Genomic DNA, 22909 nt, shown 5'->3' with positions numbered 1-22909 from the left:
GGATAAGGGCGTATAAATCATCCTGTAAAATAATGCGAAAATGTTATAGAGCAAAACTAATCACGTGGGCGGCAATTGTTTTAAGGAAGATATGTACACAGCCTTTTGGTGACTTGTTTGTTATTTGGTCGTAAGCCAGTAATGTTTTTCTATTTCATTAGTGTTGTCAAGTTCTATTTTTTTGTGATATTCGAATTTCTGAGACCAAAAACCATGATTGATGCGTCATAGAAGAAGATTGCAAACTCATTTTGTTCAGCGTTTTTGCTCAAATTTGTTGTTTTCACAAACATATATTTGGAAGAAGGCAAATCCTTTTTCATTCATGGATTTGCTTCTTATTCATTATTTTATATTACAGATTTTCATTACAGTTGTTTTGTAATGACGCTTTTTGAACGCATGTTGACATAGTCTATGTGACCACTCCATAAAGTGCCATAATCACTTCATATCATGTCATAATCCCTTCATATCATGCCATAATCACTTCATATCTTGTCATGATCACTTCATATCATGTCATGATCACTTCATATCATGCCATAATTACTTCACATGATGTCATGATCACTTCATATCATGCCATGATCACTTCATATCATGTCATGATCACTTCATATCATGCCATACTTACTTCACATGATGTCATAATCACCTTATATCATGCCATAATCACTTCATATCTTGTCATGATCACTTCATATCATGTCATGATCACTTCATATCATGCCATAATTACTTCATATCATACCGTAATCTCTTCATATCATGCATGCCATAATCCCTTCATATCATGCCATAATCACTTCATATCTTGTCATGATCACTTCATATCATGCCATAATCACTTCATATCATGCCATAATCACTTCATATCATGCCATAATCACTTCACATGATGTCATGATCACTTCATATCATGCCATGATCACTTCATATCATGTTATGATCACTTTATATCATGCCATAATCACTTCATATCATGCCATGATCACTTCATATCATGTTATGATCACTTTATATCATGCCATGATCACTTCATATCATGTCATGATCACTTCATATCATGCCATAATTACTTCACATGATGTCATAATCACCTTATATCATGCCATAATCACTTCATATCTTGTCATGATCACTTCATATCATGTCATGATCACTTCATATCATGTCATGATCACTTCATATCATGCCATAATTACTTCATATCATACCGTAATCTCTTCATATCATGCATGCCATAATCCCTTCATATCATGCCATAATCACTTCATATCTTGTCATGATCACTTCATATCATGCCATAATCACTTCATATCATGCCATAATCACTTCATATCTTGTCATGATCACTTCATATCATGTCATGATCACTTCATATCATGTCATGATCACTTCATATCATGCCATAATTACTTCATATCATACCGTAATCTCTTCATATCATGCATGCCATAATCCCTTCATATCATGCCATAATCACTTCATATCTTGTCATGATCACTTCATATCATGCCATAATCACTTCATATCATGCCATAATCACTTCATATCATGCCATAATCACTTCACATGATGTCACGATCACTTCATATCATGCCATGATCACTTCATATCATGTTATGATCACTTTATATCATGCCATAATCACTTCATATCATGCCATGATCACTTCATATCATGTTATGATCACTTTATATCATGCCATAATCACTTCATATCATGCCATAATCTCTTCATACATGTCATGATCACTTCATATCATGCCATGGTCACAACATATAATGCCACGATCACTTCATATCATGTCATGATCACTTCATATCATGCCAAAATTACTTCATATCATATCATAATCTCTTCATATCATGTCACGATCACTTGATATCATGACATGATCACTTCATATCATGCCATAATCATTTCGTATCTTGCCATAATCACTTCATATCATGCCATAATCACTTCATATCATATCATGCCATAATCACTTCATATCATGCCATAATCATTTCGTATATTGCCATAATCACTTCATGTCACGCCATAATCACTTCATAACATGTCATGATCACTTCATATCATGCCAAAATCACTTCCTATCATGCCATAATCACTTCATAACAGGCCATAATGTCTTCATATCATACATAATCACTTCATATCATCTCATGGTCACTTCATATCATATCATGCCATGATCACTGCATATCATGTCATGATCACTTCATATCATGCCATAATCACTTCATATCATGCCATAATCTCTTCATATCATGCATGCCATGATCACTTCATATCATGCCATAATCACTTTATATCATGTCATGATCACTTCATACCGTGCCATGATCGCTTTTTATCATGTCATGATCACTTCATATCATGCCATAATAACTTCATATCATTCGGTAATCTCTACATATCATGCCATGATCACTTCATATCATGCCATGATCAATTCATATCATGCCATAATCACTTTATATCATTCCATAATCCCTACATATCATGCCATAATCACTTCATATTTTGTCATGATCACTTCATATAATGCCATACTCACTTCATATCATGTCATAATCACTTCGCATGATGTCATGATCACTTCATATCATGCCATGATCACTTCATATCATGTCATGATCACTTCATATCATGTCATGATCACTTCATATCATGCCATAATCACTTCATATCATGCCACAATCTCTTCATATCATGTCATAATCACTTCATATCATGCCATAAACTCTTCATACATGTCATGATCACTACCTATCATGCCATGGTCACATCATATAATGCCATAATCACTTCATATCATGCCATAATCACTTCATACCATGCCATAATCTTTTCATATCATGCCATGATCACCTTATATCATGTCATGATCACTTCTTATCATGTCACGATCACTTCATATCATGTCATGATCACTTCATACCATGCCATGATCACTTCATACCATGCCATGGTCACTTCATATCATGCCATAATCACTTCATATCATGCCACAATCTCTTCATATCATGTCATAATCACTTCATATCATGCCATAAACTCTTCATACATGTCATGATCACTACCTATCATGCCATGGTCACATCATATAATGCCATAATCACTTCATATCATGCCATAATCACTTCATACCATGCCATAATCTTTTCATATCATGCCATGATCACCTTATATCATGTCATGATCACTTCTTATCATGTCACGATCACTTCATATCATGTCATGATCACTTCATACCATGCCATGATCACTTCATACCATGCCATGGTCACTTCATATCATGCCATGATCACTTCATATCATATCATGATCACTACATATCATGCCATGGTCATATCATATAATGCCATGACCACTTCATATCATGTCATGATCACTTAATATCATGCCATAATCAGTTCATGTTATATCATGCCATAATCACTTCATATCATGCCATAATCACTTCATATCATGCCATAATCACTTCATGTCATTCCATGATCACTTTGTATAATGCCATGTTCACTTCATATAATGCCATGATCAATTCATATCATGCCATGATAACTTCATATAATGCCATAATCACTACATATAATGCCATGTTCACTTCATATCTTGTCATGATCACTTCATATCATGCCATAATTACTTCATATCATGCCATAATCTCTTCATATCATGTCATAATCACTTCATATAATGTCATAATTACTTCATATCATGCCATAATCTCTTCATATCATGTCACGAGCACTTGATGTCATGCCATGATCACTTCATATCATGTCATAATCACTTCATATCATGCCATAATTACTTCATATCATATCATGCCATAATCACTTCATATCATGCCATAATCACTTCGTATCTTGCCATAATAACTTCATAACAGGCCATAATCTCTTTATATCATGCATAATCACTTCATATCATGTCATGGTCACTTCATATCATGCCATAATCACTTCGTATCTTGCCTTAATCACTTCACATCACGCCATAATCACTTCATATCATGTCATAATCACTTCATATCATGTCATGTCATAATAACTCCATAACAGGCCATAATCTCTTTATATCATGCATAATCACTTCATATCATGTCATGATCACTTCATAGCATGCCATAATCTCTTCATATCATGCCATAATCACTTCGTATCTTGCCATAATCACTTCACATCACGCCATAATCACTTCATATCATGTCATAATTACTTCATATCATGCCATAATCACTTCGTATCTTGCCATAATCACTTCACATCACGCCAAAATCACTTCCTATCATGCCATAATAACTTCATATCATGCCATAATCACTTCATATCATGTCATGATCACTTCATATAATGCCATGATCACTTCATATCATACTATGATCACTTCATATAATGCCATGTTCACTTCATATAATGCCTTGATCACTTCATATAATGTAATGGCAAAATCATATAAAGCCATGATAACTTCATATAATGCCATGTTCACTTCATATAATGCCATCATCACTTCTTATAATGTCATCATCACTTTATATAATGCCATGTTCACTTAATATAATACCATGTTCACTTCATATAACGCCATGACCACATCATATGATGCAGAGTAAAATATATAAAATAAAAAAACAAATATGTACTCCGCTGACACATACGACGCCACGCATGAATTACGTGGAACGTCATTATACTAAAGGGAGTAGTCGTCGTGCCGCGCATACTCGAGATGTGGGTCTCATATCATTAAGGTCTCATGCCACTAATCAACCAATGGCTGCTCGTAGCAACAACCAATGACATTTTTTAAATATTTTTTGTTTCTCAGGTGTTCCCTGTTTGAGGGAGTGATCACCTGGGTCAAAGGTGAGACCAACATGTGGTCCTTTGTTTACTCCTTAGCGGCTGTGTACCTGTGGGTTTATTCTGTGTGTTAATGGATGTTGTAATCTTGGTGTTTTTCCAGTGATTTCTCTAGATGCAATTCAAATACAGTAGGGCTGTCTTGTTTACCTGAGATTTGCAAGAGTTTAAGCTGGCCAACATGTCAGTTGTTTTCATGTGGTTGATTACTGGCCTGTTGATTTCTCATTTTTGAGCCATGTTATCCACTTTATTCATCATTTTCATATAGCAATATCGTCATATGTTAACATTGTCGTCTTTGGAGATTCAATTAGTGATATGAGCCCATCAAAAAGACGGCGACATTGACTGCTGTGCACACCAACTAGCACACACTGAGAGCTTACTAAGCTTTGATTGGTATTTTTAGGTGATTGGAAGGTATCGAAGGAGTCGCCAGCGGTAATTAGTGCAATTAGCGCCTAGGGCAAAACTCGTACTCGTGTTTTCATTGGAAAAACGCATTGGATTATGGGAAAATCAATCTTTATCAACACAAATGTCGCATATGCGCGGCGCGACGACTACCGGCCTTTAATTACATTCTAATAAACATTGAACAAATAATTGCATAGCTTGTGTACAAATATGTTATTGTTGTCAGAAGTCACACGTTAATGTTAAAAGCTTAAGTTGAAGGTCTACATACGCATTACAATCATGAATATTATTAACATAATTGCTACCCCGTAAACGCGCTCATGTACACAATGTATACTGGGACCCAGCGAAAATCACTCCTATTCTAGTGAGTCGATATATCTTTAGAGTCGCGTAGCAATTCACTGACTTGTTAATTTTAGTTGTTCATAAAAAACATGGCAGTACCCCGGGGCAGTACCGGCAACATTATGATGTGACAATACCACTGCGTTCTCTTTGGACTCCTATTTTAGTCAATATTATCCAGATTCAGACAATTCCAGTCTATTATCAATATCCTTTTTCTTTGATAGATTCCGTATTCCCAAACAAGTCAAAAACTTTTAAAAACTAGACAAATAGCTAAATAATGTGCAAGTTAATCGCATATAGTGAAATTTCCGAAAGTGAATAAGGGCGCTATTTTTGTTTTGTTTCGAACCATTAAGGAACAATATGGGGAGACTTTCAATTAAAAATGACCCGACGCACCTTCTAACATTTCGTTTTTCAGACATACATTGACCATAATGCATTGCGATAATGCAGTCGTCTTTACTATGATGTGACTTTCATTCGCTCCTCCTCCTTTATCATGAAATGCGAAAGAATTTGGTCACCAATCTAGCGGTAAAGACCTGCTGCTCTTGCCGGGCTACAACGAGACTGCTGCTACTTTTGGCAATGTCTCATATTTTGATTGCTTTCAGAGAGTATCAACAATTATGCAAGGAATCTTTTGACAAAATATGATATACAAAATAGATGTGTTACGTATTGCATGAATGCATTACACATGTACATGGGCGTTCAAATTTAGGATTGTTGCCATAAATTGCGACAAGTGGACCATCTACGTCAGATCAACTCATATTCACGGACTAACTCTAACACCATATATCGCATATGCCAATGAGCGACATATCACAATGTACTTATGTGAGACTCCCTGCTAATCGGTTTGAGCAGCTCAGATATATATACACCAAACAACATTACATTCAAGTTGAATTATTGACAGAACTTAAAATGATGTCTCTATCTACCATCACTCATGTAACACTACCCTCGCAATGTTGCTCAGTCTGTGAGTGGATCACGCAAAAAATCTAATGAATGAGTCACACAACAGGGAAGCCCCAATATGTAACAATTTCAGCCTACAGTCTATAGCACAATGTTTTTTTGGATTGATGTAATCGCCGCACTCGCCAAGCGCAATATGAATGTATCAAACTCACTGAATGTATAATGCTACGATCCTCTCTATCCCACTGTACGACAGACAAGAGAGGCGGGGTCTCCACCATTGCTAACGTGAAGAGACCTATCTACTCTTTATTTTTTTCAGCGTGAAGACATGACATGGCCTGCTGTTCTGAGGTTAGAGTGTGTGTTTGGTGGTGGTGGTCACAGGTTTGACCCTAAAGTGATTGGCTCAAGTAGAGTTATATTATTTTGTGAAATGTATTTTACAAATCTTTTGTATTAAATGTTCATGACAATTTAACAATGATAATTAGACCATGCCTAGTGCTTTTATACATAGGACGGAAAACTATAACTGTGATAAACACATGGGTTACATTAATTGTGCTTACATATGGATATATATTTAGAAGCTCCCCATGTATAAATGTTGTCACCTATTCGCTGCCCCCCCCCCCTTCGCCCGAAAAATGTCACATAAGCACTTCATTGCTAGAGGGCGCGCTTTAATGGAAACAGTTGAGGTGGGATAAACTGAAAATAAAAATGCAATCGGTATTTCAGTCGAGTGATTCTCGTCGTAGTTCAACAACAGGTACATTGTGGGGGGGGGGGGGGTGTTTTCATCTATCTTACTAGTCAATACTAGTGTTTTCAAGGGGTTTATCCTTATTTGATTCCTACCACCTGATCGTTGGATATATTTCCAGGCGATACGACTATTTCTATACTTGGCAAATAAATTGAAAATATTGTAATATCTTTTAATACCGATTTAATGTAGCTATGGAGTGCCTAAAGTAATTATACGGATAAAACTCAAACCCTGCTTTTATTCTCAGGTGTGAAATTTAACTCAGTTCGACGTAATGAAGTAAGTGTTGTTATTGATGATATTAAATTATCACCTAATGTAACCAGGGAAACGTGTTGGGAGTTTCAATTGATATTACGTTATCTTGAAGAACCCGCATATTCTAAATATACTGAAAAATGACTAATTTTCACTGGGTTTACTTTTCGCTGATTTACTATTTCAGGCATATTCAATGGGTTTTAAATTCACGGTTTTATCATTTAGATAATGTGTTTAGCGCATTTTCCAGTCAGAGAAATAAGCAAAATTTAAACCCAATGAATAATTAACTCTTAACATTAATGTATTAACATATACATGCACAAGAAAACATGTTTAAATTCTGTTTCTATGTATACGTTCGCATAACACGTCTATTAGTTTATCCACTAAAAACTATCAGTTATATACTGTATTGCGCCAATTTGGTTAGGATATAATTTCTGGGTAATATTGCATGAAACGGGCAGTTTATTCACATTCAACAAAACGTATTTTAGGTCGAATGTATAACCCATCTTTAAGGTTAGTACCCAGGTTTTAGCCTAATACACCAGGACAAACGTGTATGATTGCGTGTGTGCCTTTTGCAGAATTGGAATTTGAACAAGGGCGATGATATACGTCTCTATCAGCGCCCGGGAGAAATAGACGAATTCGATCGCCCTCGTGACCAGTCAATACTAGTATGTGTTCAATATTCGAGTACTTGGTCGCTGGTGGCGCTGGTAATATTTTATAGAGATGCCTTAGAAAAACGGAGAAATGATCATCTCTCATGTTATGTACAAGGATTGACAATTTGAAATGGAGTTTGGGTGTTACAATATGTTCCATTCACTTCTACCCACATTTTGCTCCTAATATTTTAAAGAATTTGCTGACTTGAGTAGTTAGTTGCATGTAAATTTGTGTGTAATAATTTAAACTGGACATTCCATGTTGGATACAGTGGATGGACGTTGCTTTTTACAATAAATGTGTTTCTTAAGGTAAATTGAAACACATTCCACTAAAAACCTCACCATTACAGTGCAGTGCAGGACCTCGTTTGTTTGATGAGAACATTTCACCCACTATTTATTTTCTTGTTTAAGTTAAATTAACTCAGCATTTATTTCAACCTATGTTAGTTAACAAAAAACTTGAAATTTGACAATAGCTGCTAGGACTGCTGACAATAATATTATGTTATTACGAAGGCGCTACGGAGAGGGCAGAAAACAGTACAGCGGGTATATCGACCGACGTGACACGTCGATGCAATCGAATAGAAATCTGAAGTTTTGTGATATACTAGTACTCTTGGTAAACTTATAATTATACATCTTCCCGGGCCGCCTGATTGAAATGTGATGCCTAGCAATGCGCAATTGATTAAAATTATTGAAATTTACTATGAATTTCCTTTTAAAACATGTCCGCCATCTTCGATATATCGCGTAATAATTCCATATCTGAAATTCGCATTTCCTAATAAGATATCGAGCAATACAAGTATGGCATGATGTAACTTAATGAAGATAAGGTAACATAAGTATAATATCATCATATATATCGAAATGGCAGTATGGAATTTTTCTTATGTTTTTATTTTTATCATTTTTTTGCCCATAACGTCAATTTATATTTAAAAAAAACAGGTGTCAAACGCTACGCTGTATGCATGTTATCCAGTTTTTTAACTAAACTTTTTTTTCAAGTCATTTTCAAGATTCTAAGTTTTGAGTTGAGTAAATTCACTACATCGAATCTTGTTCATCAACTTTTATTGTTGGTGTGTATTAGGGTCTACTGTAGCAAGTGGGCGTTTAAAGATTATTGTGATCATAATATGAATATTTATCTGACATATTGTGTTTGTCTGAACCAACCCATGTACGCAATACCCCGGGTGATCGCCGTCCATACATATACAGTTCATTACCTGCAGTGTGCACCTGAAACTTTTTAGAAATAAAATAGTTGCGGAATTGTGAAACAGTCATCTACCTAAATATTCTTTTTTAACGCACATTGTCAAACTTTCAAATACTTTCTATGGCAATAAAATATTGTTGCATTAGTTTCAAATCAAATAAGTATATTAGGCGAGGAGGGCATTTTTTTTTGCTGGGGTGTAAAGAACTTTCGGGTACGTTATTTGTTTTTACATTCCAAACATACAATGACACATGGGAGCTATGATTTTAATATTCATGCGTGAATGTCACGAACACAAATGGCCAATCAGCACTGGTTTTAGAACTGAAGAACTGAACATCTGCTTCTACGGGTAGATCAGAGTGATTGAGAAGGAGGCACGCTGATTTCACTGAGCGAAAAGTAAAAGACAAGACGCGAATAAAAGAAGGGGTAAGAGTGTTTGATGGATATGTTGAATTAAATAAAGGAAAACTACATAAAATTGGGGTTCTTGTTGTCTTCAAATTTTCAATTAGCTAGTCACAGCGACTAGCTTCGAAAATGTATGTATACTTCTAATGTTTTAATTTTTTATGCATCGATCTCTAAATTTGGCGTGTATCGCAATGAAACTTGTGTTTCTAGTTAAAATGCTTTCACTACCCTTGCAACGGACATGTGACTTTTCATAAATTTCACAACTGTCATGGTACTGTCTGCCGCCCTCTTGCTGTCGAATATTTAACCACAGATTCAGACTCGCTCACTGTATACTTACTAAATTTATGACTTTGCAGGAATGTTTGAATGCTGATTCAACACAATAATTGTGGGATGAGAAAGAAAAAGTCCAGTAACGCCATATACAATTGGATATAACAATCGATCCACTCAAAGATTAACAGATATTGACAGTTATTGAGAACACGATTCCTATATTTACAAATACCGCCAAAGCCGCCATATTTCTGGTCTTTACGGTCACAACACCTCGATTAATATAATTGTTTGATACAGTGTGTATTAAAAAAGTGTACAACTATCAATATAACACTGGAGCAGTACTCTACAATACGCATTGCTAAGACAACGCTAGGTAGCCCTCAAATATTAACAACTACGTGTACACATTTCACACACACAAATGACAAACATAAATGCACAGCTTTCAATTTTGGTTTTAAAACGAAATAATAAACGTTTTGCTTGTAGCTCGACGACTGTTTAATAATTACAATCCTGGAGGCAGACGATCACTTTCTCCGTGTGGGACACGCTTTCACACAGAAGACGATAGGCTTCTTCCCATGGGCCCCGTGTCCATATAGCTGACGCTTGGCCTCTCTCTGTGGGCCTCGTTTTCATATATCGTGTCTTGATGTGCCGTGCCTGAAACCTCCACCGAGTATCTGTTTTTCGTTGTAGATCTAGTCGAGCACACAATCTCATCTTCAATATACAGGTATCTTAATTAATGTTTCGGGCCAAGTGCGTCATCTTAATGCTCGTTTCTCGCTAGTCGAGTTATAATTACCAAAAAGCATTAAAAAATGTTTTGCACATCATGACGTAGACGTACATTTGTAATATTGCAACATGCTGAAAATAGTAGAGTCACTAGAGCAACTAAGGCCGTTATTCCTAAATAACCTTCGTTTGCCTCTTTACAAACTCATTAACATAAATTTGGAATAAATACCAACAAAAATAAAAAAGATCAGGAAAACAAACTATCATTCAACAAAATTTATTTCTTTTCGCCACTGGACATTGAAAATATAATTTTTGTTTTGTTTCGGTGGTAATTGTTCCGGTGCCACAGTGCGTTAAGTACATTCGTGCCAGACACAAAAGTTGTAAGTTTAAGGGGAATTCCGTCGTAGGGGTAAATTCGTTTCGTTCATAATGTCACGATTGTTCCGAGTTCTCTTTAAACAGCACCATTTGTACCATGTGAGCTTCAATCACTTTATCCCTCCACCTCTGTCGACTAAGTGGTACAATCCTAAATGCATTTATCGCTTCACGTAAAGTCAAATAAGCCGTGAACTTGCCGGTGATTTGATCCAACGATTGATTTAACGAGATTGGTATGTATATCTATCACGTACAATATACTCCTTGGTTTGAAAACTCCACGTTCCGCTTAAATACTCGACTTGGTACGCAAATTGTTCATGGTAAGAAATCTCCTCCTTTTATTAACGCCCATTCGTTCATTTGCATTTACACAGTAGCTACGACAATTAAGATTCCGTGGAAAGTATCTGGACTTTGAGGTTACGCTCGGATTTATGCACGTCTCCATCTACTTGCCGATGTAGGTGCGATTGCAGCTCTTGTTACAAAGGGAATCTACATTCCGCTGTTGAAGCGCGTCGAGAGGTCCGAACCACCTGTTAATCTTTCGTTATAAAATCTCGTTCATGATTGGTCGGTTTTGTCCAAATCGTTTACGACAACTGCTATCAGCCAGTCAGGGCGCGCGTTCTTATCACGCGAGAGTACCACGATTCTGTTTTCATCTTTCAGTCTATCGTCAGCTGACTGTGTTAGTTTATGGAATTCCTGTTGAGTGGCATTCCATGCAAATTACGCACTCTACCAGAACGGACTTATCACACTGCATAACAGTCCCTCTTGGTTGTAAAGCGCCGTTACTTGCAAACTACCAGTCGGCTAGTACACCACGCTAAGAGTAGAACTCCCGTGGCGCGCATCAAGTTTCCTGTCTTCATCATTCTTATTTCTCGCTTTTACCAGGAGAACTGAACAACCAAAGATGCCGAAATCTTTCCTTATTAAGAAGTATCACAATGCAATCTCCCATTCACTAAGATTCGCTCGTATGTCGGTCCTAGACGGTGAGTTGTGAACAATTTAGTTTTTATCGTTTTTGTTTACCTAACTAATCTGTTTATTTACACAGATAATACCCGCGGATTCACCGAACTTTAGATGTTTAGAACACACATATTACCCGTATATCTGCGCCATGTTTTTCTCACTCTAACATACTTCGCAAATAGAATGTTTAGGCCGACGGACACAAAAGCAACTGAAAAAATATATAGACAACAAGTCATCATGTGGAGCTTTATCGGAACACCCTGACAGTTTATTCCCGGCTGTTCAATTAATAGTAAACTAACTCGTGCTTGTTAATTTCATATTCGTTCAATATTTTCTTACGTTAACACTGTAAGCAGAACAACTATATGAAATGAATTTGAAAATTATACCAGCGTGTTGACTCAGTATGACCTTGGCTACAAATAAATGTAACTGTTCACAAATCTCCTTTCCCTGTACGGTCTAGGCGATGTATTCTTCTAAGAGTTTCCACACGTTTTGTGTGTAAATGATACCGTCGATACTTGTTAAAACTGACGTCTTAGCGATGACAAGGGGGTCTTGGGTAGCGTTCTAAGAGGGAGACAATGCTTTTAGAAATCGACGTTTTTCGCAGGGTGTCGGGTTACTTTTTAAAGATGCAACTGTTCTTTCAGATAATTTCAATTGATAGGGGAATAATTATGTATTTAGCCGACCAATCAGGGGTGTGATTAAATAGTATACGGCAATACCGTTATTTTTGTGTGTGACCAGTTACGGTTTACTCCCCATCAAAACGTCATCATTATTATCACAATCAACATTATCATCATCATCGCCAATAATTAGCACATTGAAATTGCAGCGGGTGGTCGCATCTACAATTGCATGACACGTTGTTCTAGGGGTTAATCCATCGTCATATGTTTCATCTTTTTTTACATCGGCGCTTATAATATAAATGTGCGATCACAGTCGACATACAGTGTACGAGTCGCCCTGACAGTTGGACTGTATGTGATAATCCCGCGTCATCAACCACGCCATAAACTTGAACCACGTCATCAACCACGTCACCAACCTGTCATCGCGGGTAATCTGTATTGGAGTTTGTACTAAAAAGTACGATATTAAGTGGTTTGGGGCTGCAATAAAAACAAACTTTATTTGCTGCATTCGAAGACACTGACACGGACATTTATATAATTCAATTTCTTGAAAAGTAAAAAAGCAAAAACAAAGTTTCCCCGGAATTATAACCTGTTTATGCTCGGAATATTTGCTTTACGTATTTTTTTCTGATCACCATCATGTGGGTTTTACTGGTGGAAAATGAACAAACAGCCTGTACGGCAGACTGCACAGGTTTCAGTGGCTCCCTTCAAAATAAGGAAAGTGTATTGTTCAAGGTACATTCATTCAACTCGTGTACGCTTCATTTGTGGTGGTAGCGTACTACTTAAGGTTTTTATGTCTCTCTCTTCGTAAATCATTCCAGACTTTGTGGGGGCCACTGAAATCTACATTAGAAGGGGCTCATACAAAGTGGGAGAATGTCCACAGAGTATATAACCCCCGTGGGCATGACCCCGCTACCCAACTTATTGTATTAGGCATAACAGTTGCTCACGGACCGTTACCACTAGGAGGCCTTAAGGAACGCTACTTCCGGAGAGCGTCACGTGATGTCCATCAACCCTCGGCGGAGAGATGGGATGTCGGAAAGTTTGTTGGCTGGTGCAGCGTAGCTACTCGGTGCACCCTCGAGGTACTGCATTGTGGGAACGGCGGGGTAGCGTAGGATGATTGTTACAAGCGTGATCAAGCGCTCATGTTGTCTTAATTGTCAAATACTGGAAAAGATAAAATGAGCGGCTTCACTTCCGCCAGCTATGATGTTCACTGATGGAGCAATATATCACATTGATTGATGTACCGTGCTCTGAATGCATATGCAATCGTCTGAACGTCGTCGCAACTACGAAGTCGTATTTCATAATGTCGTTAGGCACCATGCAAAGCTGACAGGAGAAAAACAAAATCATTTACCCACGGTGATTGAATATCAACAGAGAGAAACATTAGACTAATTAGTATTCTCAATTTAATTTAGGGTATAACGCAATGTACGTGTTTGTGTTACGTTGCCTAACTTACTGAATAACGGAAATTGAATATATTGTCTTATGGGCTTTCTTACGATCGATTGTTTTACAAATTAAAAAAAAAATCCTAAAATGCGCAGTGGTGCGGAATTACCTGTATAATTCCCATACGTAACCGTATACAGATGTTTCAATCTGTTTGGGAGAGAGACATGTATTCACAAATTTCACGAGTTTGGAAAATTTACTATTACAATCAAACATCTTAATTTTTTGAAAAAAAAATATTTTAAGCATATCTGCTTAAATTGAAACGTGAGATTTATCTGCGCAGTAACCGTGGCAACACAAAAATATCCTATAAACAATTGTTACAATAGGAAGTTCTACGCAACGGTATACAAATATTTCAATCTTTTTGGGGGAACGTATTTTCACGAGTTTAGAAAACTGCGAATTTTCAGCCAGGGTTGCACATTTTACTATTATCATCACACACCTTTAAAGCAACTTTAACGTACGTTTTTTTTTTTCTTTGATTCTTTTTAGAGCAAGTTTTCAGGCCGTTACGACCATCTTCTACCTGCTTAGATGAGTTTATGTATCACTCTGTTGATATGCATGGCGAACCACCAAACACAAACTGTCCAGACCCCTGTAAGCTCGGCGCCGGTAAGGGATCTCCCGAGACTCATAACGCATATAAAGATGAAAAGAGCGTAGAAGCCTTGGGCATTCAATGTACCAAATATGAGGTTTGTAGTCTCTTAAGCCAATTGTCGTATTTCATATCTCTTTCATCTCGGTCTGCTCTTGATTTCTGACTTTTCAAAGGTAAAGAGCCGCCCGTTATTAACTGTGAAGCTATCCATACGTCATTGTGCACTGCGCTGTTGGTGTTTGGAAGCGCGGAACCTGTTGATATCTAGATTCATGCCCTTCAGCACTCGACAACCTGAATTATACGCCCACAGTACCCGCAGTAGACTGTTTTCCTTTATTTAGAAGCAGGACGCTAACTTGACTAGAAAAAAATGAATGAATAAATAAATAAATGAATAAAATTAGATATACTAATTCATTAATTAATTTTAATTATGTGCTTTATATATTGATTGAATTAATGTTATACTGTATGTAAACGCGTTTGGCCCTAATTGTTGAACGGTGAAACTCCACTCCAAACTGAATCTTGTTATTTTCTCAGTTATCTTCTTTATGTGGCCTTGTATCGCGGACATTGCCCTTGTTACTACAAACAGGGTAATTACAAAGTGAGAAAAAGGCGATGCCGAAATGGGAGTTTCAATATTTCACAACAGTGTTTGTTATTTAATGTATCTCATCAGAATAACATTGCCTTGTCTACAGAATAACAGTCTCATACATGCCGGTATATTTTGTTTACGTTTTTGGCTACTTAGCATGCTTCTCGTCTTAGTTACAACGGAGACGCAGTAAAAATACATCTGACACTCGACTACCCCATTCACCCCTACCAAGGACTTTCTTTCACTCAATGGCATAATAAAAATTTATGTGAGTAATTTGCGAGCCATTTACTTGGATTGGTCCCATAATTTCCCACCCTAACGGTACGTACTAGTAAACAATTAAAGCAATACTTTGCTCATTCGTACTTGTCATAATACGTGTTGGAACTTGCCTATCTAATCGATGTTTTGGGGAGGAGTTATTTGGGTGCATTAGTAGTCGTATAACGCTTAATACTCGTAGAATTCACACCTAATGACCGTTTGGTTGGTTTTAAGTGGTGTAGCCAAAGTACGGCGCAAACACGGTTAATCTATAATGTGTTATGAATTCCGCGCTGGTTGTTTTTTGTGAGTACTTGAGAACCAAAGCAGCATTTTTGAATGTGTCTACGGTGATCAACCACCAAGAAAAGGCATCTTTAACTTATTGACTTAAGGCCAAATATTGTTTTGATCTTTGTCATTCAGTACTAGTACGAAAACCAGTCTATATCCCCAATTTATTTACTCGCAAGGTAGAATGAAATTCGGCGTAACTGACTCGGATAAAACAGACAAACTCGTTATAAAAAAACATAGGATAGGAAAGAATAACGGTGACTGCTTTCATTCATATGGATAGTGGACGCCACACCATTGTTACCGTTGAATAGCGAGCATGGCCTGGTTACTGTTACTTGTTATTTGCCAAGACACGTTTTCATTGCGTACAACTCCCCGTATTTACCCGCATTGTTCACAATGATAAAGCGGCTATAGCGGACAGTGATCATCTTTAAGTCACGTCGGCTAGTAAAAAAGTGAGTTGAAGCAAAACGGGCGTGAAGTTGATATGTAATTGTTTCCATGGCACGGATCGCGTCGATGTTAAAAATGGGAGGCCAACTATAGGTGATGCAGGCACACTGTATTAAAATCACGCTTTGGTTTTATTCTTGTCCGATTTTTAAAAAAAAAAAAAAAAAAAAAAAAAAAAACATAAAAAGATTCTATACGAAAACACGACTTCGCGAGTTTGGCCGAACCTGTGAGAATGCTTTCGCTTTTATAATAAACCGACTTGACTTTAGCTGCATAAGAGATGTTAATCGATCTCCTTTAAATTACTCGAGATATCTCAAAGCGATTTTTGTTTTCAGAATTTTAGGTTTAAAACCATCGTACGTCTGCGAATTAAAATAACTCAGTGGGGAGATCAAAACCATTGTAGTATGGGTGAGGGTGCCACAGACTCGTTGGGGACACCAAAGCCACTGTGTGTGCCACATCAGACTCTATAGGGAGGTAAAAGTAACAATACCCTGGGTGAGTGTGCCAAGTAATTACTTGGGAGACCAATGCCACTGTATCTTGGATTAGTGTGCCCCAGACTCAGTAGAAAGGCCATTACCATTGTTGCATGGGTGAGTGTGCCAAGAACTCAATGTGGGGTGGGGGGGGGGTCAAAGTTACCCTGAGAGCTTTCCCCAGACTGGACGGGGAAAATCTAAAACCACTGCAGCCCGGATGATTATGCCACAGATTCAATAGGGCAGCCAAAGCTACTCTACCTTATGTGAATATACCACAGTGGCTATGGTTAAGCAAAATCCAGATATCCATTCATTGGTCGATGCGACTTTGGGGAGCTTAGGTTAAAGGGCGGTGGTCGTCGCTCTTTGCATGTGCGATATTTATGTTGATAAATTGATTTTCCCACAATCCAATGCGTATTCTCATGAAAATCACAAGTATGAGGTTTGACCTGGGCGCAATTTGCACTAATTACCGCCGATGACTCCTTCGATACCTTCCAATCACGTAAAAAAATGAACGCTTAGTAACGTCTCTGTTTGTACTTGTTGAACTGCACAACAGTCAAAGTCGCCATCTTTGTTTATATGAGACCCATATATCTCTCGGATGCGTGGCGCGACGACTATCGCCTTTTAAGGATCGTAGGTGCTTGTGCTCGACCATGTTAGTGGACGCCAAGATAGCGCATCAAATTCCTGTTACATTTTACCATTGAACCTATATCGCGTGTGTTCAAATATCATGTATTTTTCACCCTTTGTGTACGTCACTATTAGTCGCAAGTCGGATAGGACGCGGTGCGTCGACCACCGTCCTTTAACACAGATATAGGTTCAATGGTAAATTGCACGGTTACGTTTGTGCTTTCAATTTTAACAAAAAAGTCGAAGTGACATTAGCATTCGTTATCTTTACATAGCACAACAATATATTTAATAAACATTATTGTAGGTTAAAGCGGAGGGATCGTCACGCGCACACGCGCAGAAATTGAGTTCTAAGCGACAATAACAACGCGCACTTAAAACGCAAAGCTCATGGGTAGACACTTGTTTGTAAACAACGACACGCTATGACCATCTGCCGCATGCGCAGGTGACGACTTTAACATTGATTGAAGGTTAGTGTCGCGCGTTCCAAAAAACTCGCCGTGAAAGCCACGTGATCTTTGCCTGACTCCCAGTTTCTGGAATACTGAATCATAGTTATACGTTTCCTTTAACTTGTAGAATTGCGATTTTAACCTCCAAACAGCCAGTTTAAGATCTGTATGACAATTCAGTCGACCCACCACACTTGTTAAAATTGGGACAAGCTATGCCGGAGGGGACCGATTGGTGAAAAATACTTCCCCCCACTCACTCTTTACTTGTTTTCTCGGCCGATTGTTTTGCATATAATTGTCTGAGCCCCAGCATCACAATCTTTGTCGTTTTTCCTCTCATTGCTAATAAATCAAAGAACACAAGGTCATCATTTTAGAAGCACGACAATGATGATGTGTTACTTGAGATGAGATCGTTCAGATCCTTGGGTAGTTGCTTAAATAGCATCTATCATGGTCGCTACACTGAAGTATTACTCGTCACTCCACGCCATTAGCAGATTCTCCTACAATAGTTGATGAACATCGAAATCTTCACCAGAAAGTGCCTTTCTACAAAGCAAACGTTTAGTTAAAAAAAGATAGACAAACACTGAGACTAACTTTATGCGTTCATGGCCCAGGGCGTTTTTAGTGTGGTATACAACCATTTTATAATTATAGACACGTGATCAGTTGTTTTGTCGCGACCTTACATACTTGCTTGGTGTCCCTTTTAAGCCTTGTCGTAGTTGGTTTTTCATAAGTTATGTTCAAACATGGTGATTTATATGCAGGATTTAAGAGCAGAAAGAAGAAGAAGCGATGCGGTTCGCCATCAGCACACCATGGAGATCTACCTAGTATATTTGTATATCTACTTATTTTCGCCACCCTTTCTAACAAGAAAAAAAAAACGATGTTCAAAATTGTTTTTCTAATATTTATTTAACAATAAACATAGACCAGGTTGACTCGTGTACTTTTAAATTGCACCAATTATTGAGATATAAGCGGTAAAGTTTAAAGTAAAGTTTATTAATTAATTGTAGTAACTGAACGTATCTGATAAAATGCAAAGGGGACTTGATGGTCGTCGTGTGGTTATCGTATATGCTTAGTACGGCGAATAATCGACGACCACGCAGTTGTGAAGAAAAGGCACTAGTATCATGATATATTTCCTTTTTAAAATACCAGGAATATTTGGGAACCTAATTTCTATGGCACACCTTTCTGTCAAGACAATCTTATTTATCACCCTGCGTCCATTAGGGAAACTTTGGTTTCATTCGATCTGCGGTGTAACTAATTGTGGCGGCGTGCTGGCTCGCTGATAAAACGTAGCAACTGGTAGTGTATGGTTCAAAGGTATAGAAAGTGCTAGATGGTAGCAGTAATTATCGTTTTCTATACACTAGGTTTAGAAGAAAATTATGTTTTTGGTCATTATGGTGTCATTGCGCGTAACGGATTTTACGTTTTTTCATTCACAATTCTAAAAATTAATGAAAATATCATAAAAAAAACAAATAAAGGCACCATAAATTTAACAATTTTAGAATACCAATAAAAAAAACAGTGCGCATCTGTGTTAAAAACAAATTGCCTTAAATGTATCAGTCCAGATAACAGTGCAACTAAAATAACTGAACTGGAAAGAAAGATACACCTACGCTTTTTGGCACAAAAGTAGGCGGCATTATAATAACGGTTGTTATACAGGAATCTGAACTATTCCGCCGTTGTCACATTTCAAGCCCGTTGTGAATAACTTGACAACATCCCGAATTCTTCACGATCCGCTTCTATAACTGTATTCAAATAGTATGCCTCGTGATGTCACGGCTCAGTTGCAGACGATGTGGTGTTCCATACTTGCATGATTATTACTTAATGGTCGAAGCCTACTCGTATTGTGGGGTGGGGGGTGGGGTAGAAATTGCAGTAAACAGTAGAATATATGTATGTAGTATGTAGTGATCAACTTTGTATTGTTTGGTGGACAAATATATTTAGAAAAAAATTACTAAATATTATCGAACTTTTCTCTTACGGCCAGTTTCTATAGAACGAACTAATAACGCAAATTTAATTTTAACTTATTTTAAAATCGTAGATTTTAAAACTCAGTCAAGACAACAAAATATAAAATTGCGAAATAAGTAATGCTTCTTAACCATAGAAACTAACCATAGCAAATGTTTTAAAATGGCGACATGAATGTATTCATAACGAACATTTTCTCGCGACATAATTTGGTGAGCAGCAAAGCTTTTCTCTCTAAAATCCGTATAATGGTTCAGTGCAGAAGATCATGATATTAGTTTAGCTGTATATCTTAATTCGATTTTAGTTGTGTCAGGCCTCTTTTCTGACCATTGTGAGACATATGTGACTTTGCAGGAGTGTGAGACATATGGACTTTGCAGAAGTGTATGTGCTGTTGGTACTAACTGCAATTTATCTTCCACATTTATATCGCGTGTTTGGAGAAGCAGACTCTATATACTAATAATGAGTAAACGGTCGGATCCGGAAATGGAAGCCAAAACTGTCCTATCGCACGATGTATCTTTAATTTTGTTTGTATTCCCTTCTAGAACGTAGTGAACGAAGTACTCTCCGAAGATGTATCCAAAGAAAGCGACGGTGAATCACGTGACTGTGATTCTGGGTCAAGCCACTCTGGTTCTTCATTCGGGGATGATTCAATATGCTCGGATGGTGTTGACGAATCTAAAAGACGCCATTCCTGTCCACAGTGCAACAAGAAATTCTATGTGCAACGAATCTTAATGCGGCACCTGAAGTGTCATAGTAAAGACAAACGCCATCACTGCACGTACTGTGGAAAGGGATTCAACGACAACTTTGATCTAAAGCGTCACATCAGAACTCATACAGGTGATGAAAAACATATTTTTCCACCATGTTTTTTCAGTTGCGATTGATAACTTACTTAGTAGTTTTCAAACACGTGTGTAGTAATTGTATGTAAAGAAAGCATAGATACCTTTTTTTTGGCATTCAAACGGTGTATTCTATGAAGGTCAAATATAGCCGTCGGTTCATACCCTAAAAGTAGTCATCCATGTCACGTGGTCGTATATTATAGTTTAGAAGAATTCATGTCCATGGTCTACTATTTAACCATATGACTAGATAATGTGTTTGGGGTCTAGTAACCCCTTTGTTAAAAGGAATGTGTTAATATATACCATTATCTGACCACTAATTTATTAAAAATATTATCCACGAATGTTGTGAGGTAGTACATAGGTGTAAATTTCACGTTAGGGGCAGATTTCATTTTTCTACATAAAAATCCTGTAGTAAAAAATATCGATATATGTATTCAAGTTGTTTAAAGACAACCGAGCTGATATTAGTTTTAACTACCCTGGCCAGATTAGATTACACAGGAAGGTTTTTTTTTTTTTTTTATAAAAATGTTGATTTTTTAATAACCTTTTTTGTTTGCAGGTGTTCGTCCGTATAAGTGCAGTGAATGTGATAAGGCCTTTACTCAAAGATGCTCTCTCGAATCCCACCTGAAGAAAGTTCATTCGGTGAATCTCGAGTATGCATTTAAAGAGCGGAGGGAGAAACTCCACGTGTGTGAGGAATGCGGTCACACATCACGGCGAACAGAAGATCACTACACGCACGTGCGGGACACTCATCCGTTTAGTACAGAAATGAAGAAGATCCAGAAGAAAGTGTACTCCACCACGAGCGAGAAAATTGTTCAACAACCCCAGGATCGAATGTCATGAAAACTGACAGACAAGTGTACGCTACGCCAAAATGTGGTTATAGTTGCACTATATGAAGATGTATATTTTACAAAAATGTGAACATTTCTTCATATATCCAACTCGCCGTGGTCTACTTCTTCAGGCGTACAATTTGAAATATCGAACACATTTCCATGCCAACCATGGATAATTTACATATCATTTAATGTCTGTTCAGTTATTTTGTGCATCACAATTATCATTTTATAAGAGTTATGATGAATATTATAGGTATTTGTGATTCCTCGCTGTGGTTTACCGTTTCAAAAGTAAACCTAGCATTTGTTGCAGGGGAACGTTTCCCAACATTCCATTTGTTTTGTATATGTATATAAACCAGAAATTACGGAAATAGAACGGGCATTGTGGGTATAATATTCAAGTGATATTAGTTAACCAGAAGTCTTGCCTCCTTGTCTATGTACTGCCATTTAAAGGAATATAAACATGTTGTTTTAGGTTACAATAAATCGTATACGTGAAGTCTCTGGAAAATGTAACACGATGTTTCCTGTGAATTGCTGAGTATGTGATTGTGATAATTAACTATTTCTGTCCACTGTGAGATCTCGCGTAATGCGTGAAATCGAATGTAAAACAAAAAACGACACAAGCAAGTGTTTTCTTGGATATTTCCAAGGTCAAAATTATGCTTTAAAAAAAAATATAAATTTTGCAGAAGAGAGTGTTTTCCATCGATATGCTCCCCAAACCTCGAAATTTCGGCACTGAACTCAAGGCTATTCAAAA

At 37.2% G+C, this 22909-nt stretch overlaps 1 protein-coding gene across 1 annotated transcript; it reads left to right on the top strand.

Moving 5' to 3' along the window:
- The first annotated feature begins 12113 nt into the window (after positions 1 to 12113).
- On the top strand, positions 12114 to 22659 carry LOC100313696 (Ovo-like transcription factor). Its single transcript, NM_001168151.1, has 4 exons — positions 12114 to 12407; positions 15033 to 15238; positions 20963 to 21266; positions 21846 to 22659. Exons 1-4 carry the CDS (start codon positions 12326 to 12328, stop codon positions 22136 to 22138), a joined length of 885 nt encoding a protein of 294 aa, NP_001161623.1. The 5' UTR covers positions 12114 to 12325; the 3' UTR covers positions 22139 to 22659.
- Positions 22660 to 22909: the final 250 nt, after the last annotated feature.

The sequence above is a fragment of the Saccoglossus kowalevskii genome, chromosome 5 (assembly GCF_978046115.1).
Source record: "Saccoglossus kowalevskii chromosome 5, keSacKowa6.1, whole genome shotgun sequence".
Classification (NCBI taxonomy): Eukaryota; Metazoa; Hemichordata; class Enteropneusta; family Harrimaniidae; genus Saccoglossus; species Saccoglossus kowalevskii.
Note: the sequence above shows the minus strand (reverse complement) of the source record. Positions and strands in the feature narration are given on the sequence as shown.